At 41.7% G+C, this 17,905-nt stretch overlaps 1 protein-coding gene across 1 annotated transcript in view; it reads right to left on the bottom strand.

The window, feature by feature from the left end:
* APOOL (apolipoprotein O like) overlaps window positions 1–17,905 on the bottom strand; it is a 274,241-nt gene that overhangs the window by 205,985 nt on the left and 50,351 nt on the right. Inside the window, exon 3 of the mRNA XM_069212627.1 lies at window positions 12,973–13,092. Within this exon, the coding sequence (XP_069068728.1) occupies window positions 12,973–13,092 (120 nt within the window). The remainder of the gene's footprint in view (window positions 1–12,972; window positions 13,093–17,905) is intronic.

Below are 17,905 nucleotides of genomic sequence, written 5' to 3'. Positions count from 1 at the left end.
TGAAAAAAGAAAGATAAATATGTTTTGTGAGGTTTAGTTAGTCTGCATTGCTGTGACACAATTTTGTAACTTCTCTCATAAACATTTCTAAAAGGTTAGCAGTGATTACTTACCAACATTTTATTTTTCCTAGGACATACTAATTTTTAGTGACCTGTTGAGTACCCTCAACCCTTTCAATGTCCTCATGTTACAAATCCAGGCCAAAAACATCATCTAGACCAGGTGGCAGAAACATTTCCTGTAGTGTGAACTACTTCTGAGCAGTACAAATCATTGTGAGCTACTGAAAGCTAAACAACTTGTACATTATTAGCACACACCCCCACGCACAGCTACACTGGCTTAATGTTTTTAGAGCCAGATACTATGGTTTGAACCACATACATTAACAAAGGGCAGGATGGAAGGGCTGCCATGTGTGTCAGTGAAAGCATGGTTTTTGATGATGCATGAACGTACTTAATGGGTGATTGAGAGCCTGAGTCATATGTGCCTGTAGCACAGGATATTACTTTCCCCATATGTGGCACCATCAATTGGGCAAAACATACAGATACTCATTTTCTGAAAATGGGATGATTTTAAAGTGAAAATAAATATTATGACAAGTCCATAACTTGAAAGTTTATTTCTTGCACTTTACGTTTCTCTAATTTTTTCACTTATACTTATGGCACAGTGTCTATCAGTCACTGGAAGTAAGGGCATTCAATTTGAAAATTATGTAATTATATTCCCTACCAAATTATTTAGTTGGCTGCACTCCAATCACAGCACTTCACTCAGGAACTAAAAAGGACAAATTAGCCTGTGTATTTAAAAAAAAAAAAATACTTAGATATACATTTCTCATTCAAACATGTACCTGTTCCTCTGTGTTCCTATACAGCTAGCAGTACAGGGACAAGACCTTGGTCAGGAGTTCCAATTCCTCAGTGGAGAAGTTAGGGGCCCTGTCACCTGCTTCGCCTGGCATCCTGGCTCCCAGATGTCGATAACAGCAGCAAAAGTGAAGGAGGTATTGCTGGCTGCAGTGTTAGGAGATAAGTGAGCTTTTTTCCTAACGCAGCGTACATGTACACAACATACGTGGTAGTCGACAGAGGAGGACACAGTCATTGGTTTTTGTGCATTGCCGTCACACAGTTTAGTTTATGGCTGTGTTCGTCGTGCAGTATCACACCTACTATGCGATCAACTTCCGCTGACAGCCATTGGGTGATGGCAAGTTCAGGAGCCACCATTTTAGGTTGGGAACCACTGTATTTTTAAATGTTAAGTGAGTCACCACCACCCAAAATGGTGGTTAGTTTGTTTATCAATGCAGAATATGTACAACACTATTTTCTGATAAATTTTAACAAATAATGTGATGTGTTACTGTTTTTAGAATAGTGATGCAGTGTATTTTATACTTCCATTCACAGAATTTTAGGGGAAAAACAAAATCAAGAAAGTTTTTAAAAGTACAAAAAAATAACATGTGAATATTACATTTCAAATGTATTATTTATGCATTATTTTTTTTAAATCAGACATAAAAAAAGTTATTCTAAGTTGCAATATCAATACAAAAATTATGTGTACATATATGTCACAAAAACATATGTAAATTTACAAAGACGTAAGATGTGTGTTGATTATCAAAGTATTATATGACCATTTTTTATTTTCTTAAATGCAGGCATATGAACTGAGGGAGAGGCAGGAGATGACGGCGTTAAGTGTTCAGGCCTTTTCCAGACCCTGCCACCATGGAAGAGAGAGGCATTATAAAACAATTCAGATTGAATAGGTAAACTATTCAAGATATATGTCATCAGCTGGTCTTACAATAGGAATCCCACAGCAATAACACCAATGAAACTCCTGGCAGTAGTCCACTTTGTGGCCACAGCATCGTTCTAATACAATGTGGCAGTACCTGGAGGCATGTCACAACCATCTTTCAATGGTGTGTTACAAGAAGTCCTTTCCTCAGTGATGAGACACAGCAACAGCTATATCCGGTTTCCACGACATGAGTATTTTGCAGATGTGAAGGGAGATTTTTATGTTTTGGGTGGCATACCACATGTGGCTGGAACAATTGATGGCACACATATTGCCTTGGTGCCACCACACACCAGGGAACAGATCTACCACAGTCGGAAGAACTTCCATTCAATCAATGTGCAAGTTGTCTGCTTCAAATTAGTACATGTTAAAAGTGTGTGCCCATTTCCCAGGGTCAACACATGATTCCTTTGTACCATGGAACAGCAGCATACCCCCTTAAAAATGTTACAACTTGGACCTGAGAAGGCCTGGCTTGTTTGTAAGTACAATATGACAATAAGATCATCTGCTTTATTTATAGTTTTGAAATGTACAATGGGATGAGATTTTACTGCTCAATATATTTTTTACTTTCATATAGGAGACTCAGCTTATCCTAACCAACCATGGTTGTTAGCACTGCTGAAGAATCTAACAACGTCAGGGGAAGATTGCTTCAATGAGGCCCATGGAAGAACACAGAGGTCAGTGGAGCAGCTTTTGAGCTCCTAAAGGCCAGATTTCTCCGACAGGATAAGTCCAGTGGAGCCCTCCACCACTCACCCAATAAGGTGTGCCAAATCCCTGTTGCCTGCTTCAGGTGCACAACATAGCCCTGTGACAGAACATCCTACACATCACAGAGGATGGAGACCATGAAGAGTCACTGGGTAAGGATGTTAAAATGGCAAATGAAGATGACAGTGGTGTAGAGGAAGGAAATGACGTACGTCAAGATGTCAGTGACCTCTTCGCATGAGTGTAAGTTTATTTTTACAAAATGTTACATTCACTGTCACAACAACTTATAATGTGATGAGCATATCAGTCTGTGCTGCAAATGATTTAGGAATTGGTAGGGTTTGGAAAATTCCTGGGCAATGATGTTTGTGAATCATAGGTTTAATGCTCTGACTACTGTGTTCATGTACATTGATTATATTTGATTGATTTAAGTGAATGTGTCTTTTTATATTATCATTTGTAAGGTGTCTATTTTGTCAGGAAACAAAATTAATTTCTTCTTGCTCTTCTGTTTTAGGATTCTTCATCATGTTATCTTCATTTGGACATTTCAAAGTTGTGACATTTGCTGTTATATGCTGCTGCGGCCAAGTACAAAGGGAACATCAACATTTCTGTTGATCCTATGAAAAACACACACACACTTTGGATGTACGCATTTTGTACAAAGACAACTTGCATATTGATTGTATAGGAGTTTTTGGTATTGCATTAGACTTGTTTTCTGTTGTATGTTGCCACCAAGGCAATATGAGCTGCTTCAATTGCTCTAACCACGCATGCTTTGAACCATAGCAACTTATCTCCATTCACATTTGCTAAATGCTCATTTTGTGTTAAGTGTATGAGTCTGTTGATGTGCCTCATCATTGTAGGAAGACGTTCTTGTAGCACACCACTTTAGGTTAGCTTTGACATTTCACCAGATACTGCCACAGTGTAATTTATAAATCCTGTGTCCACAAAAGGTAGTTCTGTCATGATTTTGGCTATTGGTGTTATTGATGTGGGATTCCTCTTGTGTGTCAGGATTTCTGGCTCCAGCTGATGAGATGAATCTATATTAGTTTGCCTATTTAATGTTTTTGTTTGTATCAAATTCCTTTATTCCATGGTGTCAAGGTCTGGAACTGTACTTGTAATGATGGCACAGACAATTTGGTTCATGCCAAAATTGTACTTATTTTCCTTTAGTTTGACCAACAAATCTTTATTGGAAATGGATGTAATTGATACATCAGGATTTGTGCCGATACTAATTATGTCACATGTTTGGAAATGGGAGAAACATGAAATCAATATTGCAATTTGTTTCAAACTATCTTTTTGTTTTCTGATTTTTCCTAAAAATGATGGAAGTAAAAATTATTTTAAAATGTATACCACAAGAAATACAACACCAGACTTTGAATTTGTGTGTTAAGTTTTAATTTTACAAACACACCAACTCAAACAGAATGAAAAGAATATACAAGTGAAAACCAAAAACAAAACAGTCAGTCAAGCAGAATGAAACTATTTTTGCAGAGACAAAATAGTTTGAAGTCTTATGTACAGAATACAACTGTCCTCAAAAAGGTAAATGTGTACAGAAATAGTCCGCAGAGTAAATGGTAGTCACACACTGGAGAAACATAGGTTCTGTATCTCTTGGAGGTTTTTCCATCCTCTCCTAGTGGTCGGATGAACATCCCCTCCTGGGGGAAGGGGAAGTTCCACAGTTGTAGGGACTGAGATGGTTACAGGTGTTGCTGCATATAGCAGGGCCTCCCTTTCTGTGGCTGAGGCAGGTGTGGTTGTGACAGATATTGTAGGGCCACAGAAAGGGGTAGATATTGGTGAGAAAGCCCTGCACATATGTTGGTAAATGTCAGACAGCACCCCTGTCATGGAGCTCATACTGGAGTTGTGATTCTGCATTCCTAGAATGTGCTCCCTCTGCAACTGCTTCATGTCTAGGAGCTCTCTAAGGGCATGGCCCATCATGTCTTGGGACTGATGTAGGGCACCCAAGACTTGGTCAATGGTAGTCTGGGTAGCAGTGTATCCAGTGGCCTCACTTTGCTGGCCTGCAGATTACCTCCCACAACCACTACCCCTACTACCCTGTGCCCTGACCCAGTGAGCCCCATCCCACTAAGTCCTAGCTGAACTGGAGGTGGTGGTGTTCATGTTGACTCAACCGCAGCCAAGACAGTGGAAGAGGGGTACAAGATTGCTGTGATATTACTTTGGACACAGGAAGTAGAGGTATCCATTGGCAGAGAAGTTGTAACAGCTGGGGCGGGCAGCATTGGTGTTGTCCGAGCGAGACTAACTGGAGCAGTCTGCCCAGACGGACCAAAAGGACCAGGCAGCTCACCATCATCCAGGCTTTACTAGAGTAGAGTCTCACTGTAGGTGTGATCCTGGTCTGGAATGGAGGTATCCCCTGTGGTTGATGGGTGACCATGTACTCTGGATGTAGGTCGTAAGATGAATTCCAAGAAAATCATATTGTAAGAGTCTGAATTATGAATGAAATGGCTTTTGAGCTACATATGAAGCAACCTGAAGGGAACTAATTTAACAAATAATTGTATGATTAGACATTTCAGTGTTTGCTATTTGACAAACACATTGGAAATTACACTCAAGCAAACTTAAATAATATACATCTAAATAAATGTCCTGGAAAGTAATACTTACTTCGGAAACTTACATGTGATATACCACACAGTCAACCCAACTCAATAGAGAGGAGAAATGTAAAGGAAACCATTTGAATACCTAGCATGCTAATACTCAGACTATCATACAACCTGGTTGGACTTTTGGCATTAGTCATCATATCAAAGTTTCCTAGGTACATTTAATATGATGACAAAGTAGGATCTACATACAAAATGACTTGGAAGAAACCCTATAAATCAACACACTTTGATATGTGAGACCTAATGCGTCATTTCAATGTACTGACAAGCAAGACACAACATATAATATTGGAACTCATGCCATTCCTATTCATTGCATCAAATGGGGTTTGTCTAATGCATGAGACTTTAACACATGTGCAGGTATGTTAGAAAAGAGAGCATGAGAAACATAATAGTTCAAACATACTTTCCAAATACAGAAACAAGGCATCATGGTAGTTTTAGCCATTTCAACTTAACATTACCAACACTTTGAAAAATGCTATTTGAACATTCTTAGTGAAATGTATGCTGTGTACATGTATACAAAAGAATACAATTTGTGAAATACGTTGATAGCTGAAGAAACACAGTCATCATACATTCATGTTCTAATATATGGCGTCTGAAATCTTATCTTAAGTAGAAGAAAATACAACCAAATGAACAAACAAGCAAGCAAACCCAATAAATGTTCAATGAAGAACAACACACATATTGGCCACACATACTGCCCAGTAGTGAAACAAGAGACAGTACCTTACTGCTACTACTTTGATGATGACATTAGATTTGTGAACTTTAGATTTGGGTTTATATGTTTTACAAAGGTGGAAAACACATTATCAACAGTTAACTTAAGAGCAAACACTACATTTTTGTTTCTTGAGCCATTTAGGAATGCAGCTCACCAGTCTCCACTACACCAGGGATTCCAGTCAAGCCTTCAGGATGTAGGATCTGCAAGACCTTCTTCTCCCAGGGAAAAAGTTGTATTGGAGGGCTGGGAGAACCACCACCAGTCCTCTAGGCGACACTTGGGGGCCAGGGAATGCACTCTCCCCAAAAGATCATTTCACCTCTTCCTAATTTCTTTCTGCATGCGCATGTTGTTTGCTACAGCATTCACCTAGTCAACTATTCTAGCCTACTTTTGCCTTTTCTGAGATATGGTTGTATTTTGTACTTGGGCTCCAAAACAATTGTGGCTGTACTCTGATGATTTCATCAACCATGACTGACAACCCTCCCTCTGTAAAATGTGGATTATCTTTTCTGCCATAGTGAGAAACTATAAATAAATGAAATAGTGGCCCACAAGTTGATAAAAAAAACTTTTAAAATTAAAAATTAAAAATGAACAGAAGGAGCAAAAAAATAATCTGACTCCTGAGTGGCAAATTCAGCAGCAAAATGATGTTCTGCAGTGGAATGGATAAGGATCATGATCGGAAACGGAGTATGTTTTATAGCATGGTTTGCAGGTGTTCACAATGGGCCAATATACATCAAGTGTCTGCTGCCAGCGTCCATCCAATAGCCACAGCCATTGTACAGTGTTGAGACGAACTCCCGCCGTCAGAAATCTGCCACCAAAACAACGCCAGCACGGCTGTGAAGCCTAAATATGCTTGCCGCAATACCGTCCTGACGGAGTATTGTTAGCCAGCATTGGAATCCGCTGCATCCGCAGCGGTCGATCTCCTTTCCTGCGGACTCCACTCTGTCAACACGGATGGAGGTTCAGCCGCCATTGATCTACATACGGCTTTTGGAAATCCGTCAGCTTGACGGAGTACTTGGAACTGTTGCCACAGCTGGATGATGGGACTTCAGTCAAGATCTTAATCAGGCCTTAGATGTGGACATGTCAAGGCCATGCATTTAAGGTGCAACATTGCAATTTCTGTTTAATGACCAGCGTAATCAACCATGATAATAGGATGCAACAGAATGCAGGTGAACCTATGAATGCCGGGTGCTAGAAAAACTGAGTGTTTTTTTAATTAACTGTTGCTTATTAACTGAGGATCTATGGAAGCAGAATAAGGGTCATTCTAAAAGACTAACTGAACATTTTTTTATTTTGCATTCTAACATAACATCAATACTTTCAGCCCTTTCAGTCTTTCCTTCTTAGATTAAAAGGGGTGCAACGCTTCTGAAGTGAGCTGACAGGCAGCTTACAGACTCTTATTGACAACTTTGTGAACACCCTAGTTTTGTGCTCTTACATCAGTGAAAGGGTGTTCTTTGAACAGTATTGCAAGGTGCAAGTACCATGATGGTGGCATTATTGCACAATCTGCTTCCAAGAGTCAGTTTTGGCATCATTTCCTTCAATCCTGACACCAAGTAAGTGAATATGGATAGGGAGAGGGTGTGATGTAACAGCCTAAGATGTCAACTTCGGAGCTGGGGGACCAGGTTTGAGTCTCTGAGATGGCTTAACATCCTGTGATTCTGGGCAAATCACTTAATCTCCTCATACCTACAATTCAGCGCTTTGAGACCATCACGGGTAATTTGCTGCACTTTACAAATCCCGGACTGATATGGTTGATTGTGGAGTAGAGAACAAAAAAGACATAGGAGTGGTTTATGGTTTAAATTGTTCTGATAAAGTTGACGGAAAAATAAACTTTTCAAATTGTGAATCACTTTTTGAGCACCAGGCAAGTTCAAAATGGGATGAAGACATGGTAGGGTTTATTAGTCTAACAGAAGTTCAAGATAATAAAGATGAATAGCGTCAGCAGGTCCTCAGTGTTTCTCTGGGGAGTGTATACCAAAGCTGCAATAGAAATAATACCTAAACAGCCACCCCTGCAGGAGCAGGTGACAATACATAATTAAATTGCAAAAATGCACTAATTGAAGATATAACCAAACTAAAATCAAATATGCTATCCCTGAGTGGAATATCTCCTGCTAGATCCATCCTTGTTTCCAGGAACATGGCATGAAACACAAAATTCCATGGTGGGGTGAAGGGCAGGAATCAGATGTATTCTAAAGGCTAAGATATATCAGAAGATTTGAGAAACAAGATGTCCCTATCAAAGTAATTTGATAAGAGCAAATATGCTTTAGAGGGATTTGTAAGGGTAGGACATGTACTACCAGAATGGAAACGTGCAGGTTGTACAATTTGCCATTCTTCATTATAGTATATGTCAGAAACCTGAGTGGGATGGCATAATCAACTAAAGGCCAGGCACAGATAGGCCTGCCTGCTGGGGGTCTGTCCTATTGACCGTGCAAGATGTTCAATGCTCCAAATCTGTTTTCATAGAACTGCCCTGCCATGATAGATGACCATTTTAAAACGGCCCATCCCCTTTCCCAGGTGACAAACCCTGGATGTCCAAGTATGCCTAAGGAGGATGATGCATGCCTTACAGAAAAGTAAGTGTTGGGTACACACACAATAGCAAGTTTTATATAAAAACAATAAATACATAAAAACATTGATCCTGCAGAATCGAGATGGAGGTGAGGAGGATACTAGATCAGAGATCGAGAGAAGATGTTCTAGCATGGAAACACACTCAACCTCGTATTCAGTTACATCCAGTTCAAGATCCAAGAAGAATAAGACATGGGCTTCCGACCCCTTCAGTACAAGCAGGTGTCATGTGAACATGCTTTAATATAGGTTTGATATTGTTATGTATTACAGTCTGTGATATATGATAACATGGTCCATGATTTTGGTGAGTTTGCTTTGTAGCATAAGACTGCTAGACCTAAGCGCCTTGACCTAAATTAAGGTGAGGTCTACAGCTTCATTTGTAAGTTAACAGATGCTGTAAATACTCGCACATTTTTCTAGCTCAGGGCACATTGCTGAAATGAATTTCTGCATTCTCTGTATATTTGCTGGTCCTGTGGTCTACTTCCAGGATGATCTTATAGAAGTTCTGTAATGCCAGAATCCAAATTAACCCGAATTGTGGCTTGCACATGCTTCCTAACAAATAGAACCACTGCTTTCGAACCTTTGTTGCAAAATGCATGATCTGAGTGCATTAGCCCCTAATGCTCCATAGACCCCTTAAAGTGGAAAAGGTGGGAAAATCATGTTAATTGGCAGGTGACAGGCACACTGGTAGCTGTAGAGATGCAGTGAAGAAAGAATTCGATTTGGAACTCTGGCATAAAGGTATGCAGGAAGTTTCATATGATTCAGCAACTATAATATAGAATGCAGAGAGGCAATTGGGTGCTTAGGGGGTCATTCCGAGTCAGGCGGTCTTTAGACCGCCAAACTTGCGGTGGTTATCGGACCGCCGCGGTAGTGGCAGTCCGATCCGCCCTATTCTGACCGAGGCTGATCCGCTGCGGTCCAACTGCCGACACTGCTAGGCTGCTAGGCTGCAGTCAGCATGAAGCCTGGCCGTCCTGGCAGTTGTAATCCACTAGGGCAGGGCTGCTTGCAGGATTACGAGTCCCCATCTGCCAGCCTTTCGACAGTGGTTTACACCGCTGTGGAAAAGCTTGCGGAATGGGGGTGCCTGGAGCATGGGCAGTGCATGGGTCCACATGCATAGCCCCGACGCGTATTTCACTGCTGCTGCACCACCACATGTTTCTGCCTGCCGGCCCTGTAATGAACTTGGAATAGGGCCGTCGGTGTCCTGGTGGCACTAGCAGTCAGGTGGTGGGTTGGGTTTAGCGGGCGGCCTCTGCCGCCCGCCAAACTGAGAATGATCACCTTAGTTATGAATGTGTGGTGAACAACAGTTGGGGTGTATTTAGTTCTTAAACTCATGTTAATTATTATCTCTTAAGTACTCATTATTTTTGTATAACTATATTAGCATTTGCAGTTAATAAACAGAAAACTGTAGTTTATACAACAAACATAACCCTCCCCCCATCATTATTTCATCACCCCAAAACACTGGCTATCATATGTTCTCTGTGAACCATCGCCGTACAGCAGTGCTTAAGAGAATGCCACCACAACAACAGTGAGAGTTGGTGCGTGGGTGCTGACAAGCAGGATCCAGCCTGTGAGGCGTCAGAAAGGTCAAAGTAATCAGATCCTGGGATCACTGAGCAAGACTTGCATCAAGGCACCCATTCAAACAGGTTGCCTTTGGCTGGCATGCTATTTGGCATGTTCTGTAAAGGGTGAAATAATTGTATCCCACAACGTTGGCAGTCACTCTTCATCATTCAACTAACTTTCACCACCCTCTTAACCAGCAGTAATGCTAGATCAATAAATCTTGTTGTGGATTTTTGGATCTCGGTTGAGGGAACAGGCCCAGGAGACAGTGCTGTGCCACAGATAGTTCAGAGGAGTCTGCAATTTGCAATATCGGACAACACAGCCCCCCAGAAAGTTGGAAGTACCCTACAGGTGCAGAATATCCCTGAAGTATTCAATATTATGAAAATTCTTACACCGACTTGTAAAAGAAAGGCAACTAATAAACTCTAAATCATGATGCAATACCAATGTTTGTGTGTTTTGATTTTTAGAGTTCCAGTGTGGTTTTCTCTATATTACCCGCAGAAACAAGAAATTATCTGCCAGGTTTGTTTGTTGATTCTAAGCATCCAAATTGCACATGAACATAACTTAGTGGAAGAGGTGAGAAACATCTGACAGTTTTCCAATCCTTCATAAAGGTTGTAATTGCCTTTGGGACTTCGTAAATCTTCCAGGTGTGACCCCAAGTTAATAGAATATACATGGCAAAGGGTGCAGAATGATGGGTAATCAGGGGAGTATTTTGTGCAGGACTGGAATCTTCAGATCATGGTTATCAGGACAAAGATACATTGAGCAGCAATTATTATGCCAAAAAGAACAACTTTGGGCATACAGAGTTTGGCGGGATGTACTCCGTTTCTTTAGGGCAGCGGAGGGATATACTCCTCGGCCCATGTCGACTCCAGTCCGCCACAGCTAGAAATCTCAGCTAAAGAAGTCACCACCATGATCCTCCTCTGAAATTTCGCTTTGTGGCACCATGTTACGCGCACCTGCACAACACAGATTTTTGTTTTACAAAAAGCAAACTCCTAAAGCAGGACTTTATATTTACAAAATGAAAAGCAAACGTCCCTCGGTGCTAGGAGTTTTCTCTCAGCATATGCGGGTAATTTTTTAGCTTTCCTGTTAAGGACCAGCAGGCCTTCTCTGGTGGTCCCGAAGAGAAAACTGTGTGTCACAATGCCCACCCTTTACAGGGCGGATGTTCTAGGGTACTAAGACCGATGCCCTTGATGTCTGTGGGGGCCTTCCATCCAAGGTTTCTACAGGCAGAGCAAGTTGAGGCTGAGTCGGCAGAAATAGGACAGTTCGCCTGACTCTAAACAGAGTAGAGTTGTGAGTTTGGCAGACAGGATATTCCACCACATCTGTGGGAGAAACCATGTGCGCTGAACTCTCAGTAAGTTCCCTAGCCTAGTATGAAAATCATATCGGACCCCCTAATAATTTTTTTCACTGTCAGTATATTGACACTAAAAAAGCCACTATCTAATTTAGGGTAGTCCTCAGGAAGAATTAAGAAGTGTTGCAGACAATATTTTTACTATTGGATATTTAATATGCAACCTGCATATGACTATTATCTCTGCTGTTCATCACAGTCATCAACACATAAACGTGGATGTTCCGATCTAGTAGGTAAGCCACCCAACATTTCTGCAATTCAACTACATAGCACAAATATAAAAATATCTGAAATATTATCACTGATGTCTAAGTGCACGTTATACTTAGAAAGCATTAGACCCACATAAAATGTAAAACGGTTAATAAATGGTCTGTTATGCACTTTACATAAAACCCAACAGTTAATGGTATATTAATGTGTGAGGAGAGGCTCATTTGCCAGCTCATTTTCCATGCAGGTCTGTGACACAATGGCCACCAAAATGGCTTTGTGCGCTGGCCAGGGCATATAACAGTTTTGTAGTTTATAGGCATTGAAATAAGTAACAGGAAAGCCTATAGGTCTGGTCTTGGAAAACTGGCTAGCGTAAGTCCAAAAATGTAAAAAGTAAAATATAATTTAGAAAATATAATTCTTAATGGAGCACTTAAAAGGCACTAGTCGGTTGGATTACAGTAACCTGATGATACGGTTTAGAGACAGAAGGTAACTTAAACAAAGGATAAAGAATAGAAAGAAAGAAGCACTGTCAAAGTTAAGTATTGGCCAGCATAGTGTGCATCCAGGGTCAGGTAAAATGCAGCCACTCTCAGCCAGTGTGGGATCACCCATTGCCCCATGCCGTATGTTATGGTGGGCGGGAGCTAAATGTGTATGACAGCTGAAAAGAATAAAGGATGCTGAGGGATGGCCCAAAGCCCTTCTATATATGTAAATATGCATGTATTTGTTATTTACCATTTGCTTTGATGCCATGAAGCTTGGGAAACTCCCTCTAAGATAAAAAGGAAATAAACAGGCAGCTTAGTGTAAAAAAAAACATATAAAAAAATATATATATATTTGACTCATAGGAAATGACTTTTACACTGAATAATGCTTTATGGAGTCCGAATGTGTGGCTTCATGCAACTGGCAATCTGACCAAAAGGTGGATACCAGTCTGTTCCCCATTTTCTTTTCATCTGCGCCAAAGTGTGAGTTATGGGAAGCTGGGTGGAGCTAGTTTTCCAAATTACTTTGGATAATTATTAGGAAACTTGTTTTAGTGGTAACTAAAGCCAAAGCTTTACTTTAATTTTCGTTTACTTTACCTTGAACAACGCAGCGTAAGGGTGGATTGTGTTTCGTACAATTGATAATGTTAACTGCAGAGTGCCAGGCTGTTCTTCAATATATTTTGACTGCTGTGGGGGCGCCCTATAAATGGAAAGCTGAAATAAAACACCATAAAAACTGGTTAGGTATCAAATACAAGTATGAACACATAAAAATCAAAAACAAAATGATTTCAAGTGCTACTGCATGAAATAACAAGCATTTGCAATGCACTATGGTCTTGCATTTCTCCGAGTTACAGCTATTAGCAGTTGTAAACTCCCAACCAGATTTTTCTTGCCACACTGAATGGAAAAAAAACAGCACAATCGCGCTCCTACTGTTCACTCGTAATGAAACCTATCGGCAAAAGTGCACTTATCTACGTAGCCGGCAAAAGTGCAATTAACTATGTGACAGGGTCGATGTTATGCAAAGCGCTCGACTTCTGCCAAGAGAGATTGCGCTGTGAACAAGAGATAAAAAGTAGTCCACAAACCGGATGGAAAACAGCGAGCTTCACATGTTTTCAGTACTTGGTTGCTGCGCTCAAGGAGGGCTAACCACAGGAAAAGGAATGACGTATGCGTGCCTTCCACTAATTAAAGTAAGCAGAGTTTAACAGGCAGCCCACCAACCAATGAAAGACATTGACATGACGTGAACGGGGCTCCGAGCCCTTTTCTAACTCCTAAAGCGTCTCGCAAGCGAAACGCATGCGACGCAGGTTCGACCCTAAAGAGTACCAGTTACTTGTGCTAGTTCCTCTTGCACTACTAGTCCTTAAACCCCTTTCTCATCATGAATCATGGGGAATCATTGTTACAGCTCACACTTTGGCAGCACTTTGGCAGATAAAAGATTACATCTGAATTGTTTAATCACAGCAACTAGGACCCGCTCTCGTTTGCCTCTCCTGGCTCACTGCATCCCACGTATTTTCTCTTTGTGCTTACTGAAGGGATGCTGACAAAGAATGGAATGGCATCACTTTACATAGCTGCCAATTTTTCCGTTTGATAGTTTGTGATATTTTCCTGCTTTCTGAGTATCTATGAGCGACACTGCCATCCCATATGTGTGACACTTAGAGAGGTACTTCATTGTGAGCAGAACAAAGCTGCCCATGTAAGTGGAGAAATATTAGTAAAAGCCCTCTTTGTGCAAGTAATTTTGTATTTTCACACAAAAGAAGTGATCGAGGACTACAATCACAGAACATAGCAAATTGTTAAATGCATCCTGAAGACCGTGTCATATATTTTTCAGTGGCATTGTGTAATGATCCAGTCCACCCAGTTGTGTAGTAGAAATAGGCTGTCTTTATTCACCAGTAGCACAGTACTCCTTCTTCCAAGTCTCCTCTAGTCTTAATCACCTAACCCTTCCATTCCCACATTCTACATTCTATTACAGAGTTCCATATAGGAGGTTCTACAATTCTAGTACTCCTAAATAACCTAGTTCTTAAGTATAATAACATACAACACATCAGTCACTGCATACTCGAAATTAATTGTTTTGCTTAACCTCTGACAGATAAAAGACTGAGTAGGCCCTGCTAGATATGAAACTTGTAACCTTGAGGTTTCATAAATGATGTTAGGTCATCAAATCTTTCAAACACATTATCTCCTCAAATCTGATCTAAGGAGTTGTCAATGCCACAGACCTCCTTGAAACAGACGTCCATATAGTGAGATGGGCCACCTATGACAAGCTTTAGGTAACAATTCTGCTCTCCAAGGAACACGCTTTGAAACCTGCTCAGCCTGCCTTGAAATTAATGCAAAGTCCACCTTGTCAGCGCGTCCTACCGTCAAAGAGGAGCTGCCAAGTTGATCCAATGTTATCTATGGTAGCTGCTAGCCTGACATTGTTTGCCAAAAACACTTTGCATTCTGGGGCACATAGTTTGTTTTTCTCTTTTAAGGCATGGGCTTCACAGATCAGTATGTAAGTGGTGCTAACATAAAATTCAGAGCTGCATTTTTTAATCCGATGCCCATTCTTAGAAATCTGAAAAAGTTCCTACAGTTTCATTACAAAATAAGGCAAATCTATTGTGCATACTTCACAATTAATACAGCCCATTCAACAATTATGAACTCGGCACAGGACACACATTACTTATGAAACAGACAGACATTTTACACGTAAAAAACTTTATTAAATCCTTTAATTTTGATGCAATGCCTAAAAACGATATCTGCAACCCTGCGATATATTTTTACAGACTTCACATATACAAACCACCCATTTTCCCCCAGTAATCTGAACAAAAAAACATGTCAAGGCACCGTAAATGAGTAGATAATTCATGTATTTTTCGTATTTTTTCTGAGTCAGCATTTCAAATTCGTTGCTGGGCCAGTCTGCCTTTCTGCAGGTACCTTTTACAAAAACAAAAACGGGATTGGAAGGGGAACAATAAACGCCCAATGTCCTCCATAGGATTGGGAACACCAGTTGAGGGCTGTGGTGGGTGCTTCACGTCACAGGTACGTTCGTCCCCTGCAAACTAGACTGGACTGATGCTACCAAGAAGGTGATACCCACCCCGACCTCTACGCCCGCCCCACAACCTGACGGCCTGCTCAGGCTGATGTCTTGCTCTTTACCAGAGACGGGATGGCAGCTGTGGGCGCTGCATGCAGTCAGTGACGTAACAAAACTTGAGGGGGGCCACTCCAGACTCAGGAGCTCACAGGGTAGAGTAGCGTGTGTGATGAGGGGACCCCCTGGAGCTCAACCCCCATCGCACGCTCCCCACCACCTGGCGGGGCTCTTTGATGCGCCACTGGGTGCACTGCTGTGTGCAGAACTCGAGGTGCAGTGGCAGGTCGGTGTTTCCAGGGACAAGGCTGGATGGAGGTGGTAGGCCCTGAATCGGGGGCAAGGGAGCACAGACAAGTCACTGTGGCAGGTCGTTAAGTCGTTCACTGCCTGCATTCTTGCAGATTCCGTGTGCGGGGGCTACTTTACCCAGTTCTGATCGCGGCCGCACAGCAAACTGAAGTTAGCATTTGAAAATTGCCTGACACTGGATTTCGGAACCTCGGAGCAGCGCACGAAGTGGCAGTTCCTGGCAGCATTACGCCAGACGTTAAGTGTAATAAGGGCACCCCTGACCGTTCCTCGGCCCTGGGCTTGATCAGAGAGCTGCAGAAGAGGAAGCCCATCAGCGAACAAAGACGAGCAGTCAGTCCCCATTCTCAGTGCACCACAGTCGCATAATCTGAATTGGTACAGTAATTTGAATGATGACGAAACTCTTATTTACGTGACAAGACATTCTAATGTGGGAATAGTAGCGTATTTGCCTTAACGTAACCGCTGGTAAGTGATGCTTGACAGAGTTGACTTTGCCCGCAGGAAGGAGACTAATGACTGCTGGTGTGAGACTGCAGAGAGTAACTTCAATTTACACCAACACCCAGCTCCACCGCTAAACTCAAAGCATCTTTAAAAGCATGAATACCTACAGTAGGGAGAGTCAACTAATGCTCTTCAATAGGGTTACAAAAACTGAGCATCAGACCTACAGTTGTCATGCAGAGCAGGAGTCGTGCTGACCCGGTTCCAGCATTTATCACTAATTGAAAAGCAACACAGTAGGAGAGCTCAGGTTTGAGCTTGAACTCCGACAATTTACCAAGGAGTGTGTCAGCAGCTGCGAGTAGATGGAGGAAGTTTCACTGGGCAGTATCTTTCTACCAACCAGTGCAGAACAGCGTGGCTTATGCCACAGCCACAATAAGAAGAAAAAGTTCAAAGTGACCTAGACATTGTTTCTAAAACTTGAAAGGCAAGACCAGCTCTAATGCATCTATCTTGGAGAAGAGGCACTACTGACTGAAGACTTGCCCAGAGCTTGTCACAATGATGAAAAACAATCTTGGGAATAGTTCACCAAGGTTTTGTGAAAAGTTCCTGAAAAAAAACTTTTCACAACCAAATACATAAACTCCAGAAATGAAGCCAAAATTCTTGTAGGGGATGACTGTGGCCTGGTTCTACCCATGCCAGAGAAGTTGAAGAGATCAGCTAAATATCTCAGGGCAAGGCAAAGCAGGAATGCAAGAGGGGGTCAGGCTCACTTAAGTCCCACGGATATTCAAGGCCTAAAAGCATCCCACAGACTAAACCTGGATTTGTGTGGAACCAAATGCCTTGCCTGCTCTGCACGTTCCATACCCTGCCTCAGAGATCAGGAGGATTCATTAAAGTCCTGCTTCTGAAACCGATAAGCATATTAAGGGAGTCCGATGCTCAGTTGAGAATGCACTCACACTCATGACTTACAGTGTCAGTACAGTTACAGCTGCAGGGAACAACTCTTTCAAGAACCAATGCTCCCTGGAATGTGCAGCAGAAGGGTACATATGGTCTAAGACCTTACTCCATGTCTTAATGGGGTAAACTGTGAAACACTACAATGTTGTCTGAAACCCCTTAGTCAGAACATAGCCTTCTGACCATTGATACAAGACTGTATCAAGTAATCACCACTCATTCTAACGCACCCTCAACTCTGTGTTCCTATTACACCCGTAAGAACCTGCATTTTCAGATACCTCCCACAAGCTGTAAGCCGGATGTTTGTTTCCAGGTACAGTACCATTCTGAATGGGTTTCAGGGTAGAAAGGCAGATTTGGAGTGTGGTGGCTTTCCTGAATTTAACAGTAGTGCAAAGCTATGACCCTTCCAGTCAGACTACTACACAGACAGACTACGCCCCATGTATGGTCGAACACACGCCCTTAGGAATCAAAATGGTGTGAAGCCCAACTCTGCACTTCAGAGTCATCTTCAGTAGAAGGGTCACAGAAATTATTTGCAGTCCAGTAACAGTAGGCCTTTATTGAAAGTTTGATAATTGTCAGCTAATTCACTTACCTCCACTGGTGTGCAAGCAATGAGAAGGG

This window comes from Pleurodeles waltl, chromosome 2_1 (assembly GCF_031143425.1).
Source record: "Pleurodeles waltl isolate 20211129_DDA chromosome 2_1, aPleWal1.hap1.20221129, whole genome shotgun sequence".
NCBI lineage: Eukaryota > Metazoa > Chordata > Amphibia > Caudata > Salamandridae > Pleurodeles > Pleurodeles waltl.
This window is presented reverse-complemented; position numbering and strand designations above follow the sequence as displayed.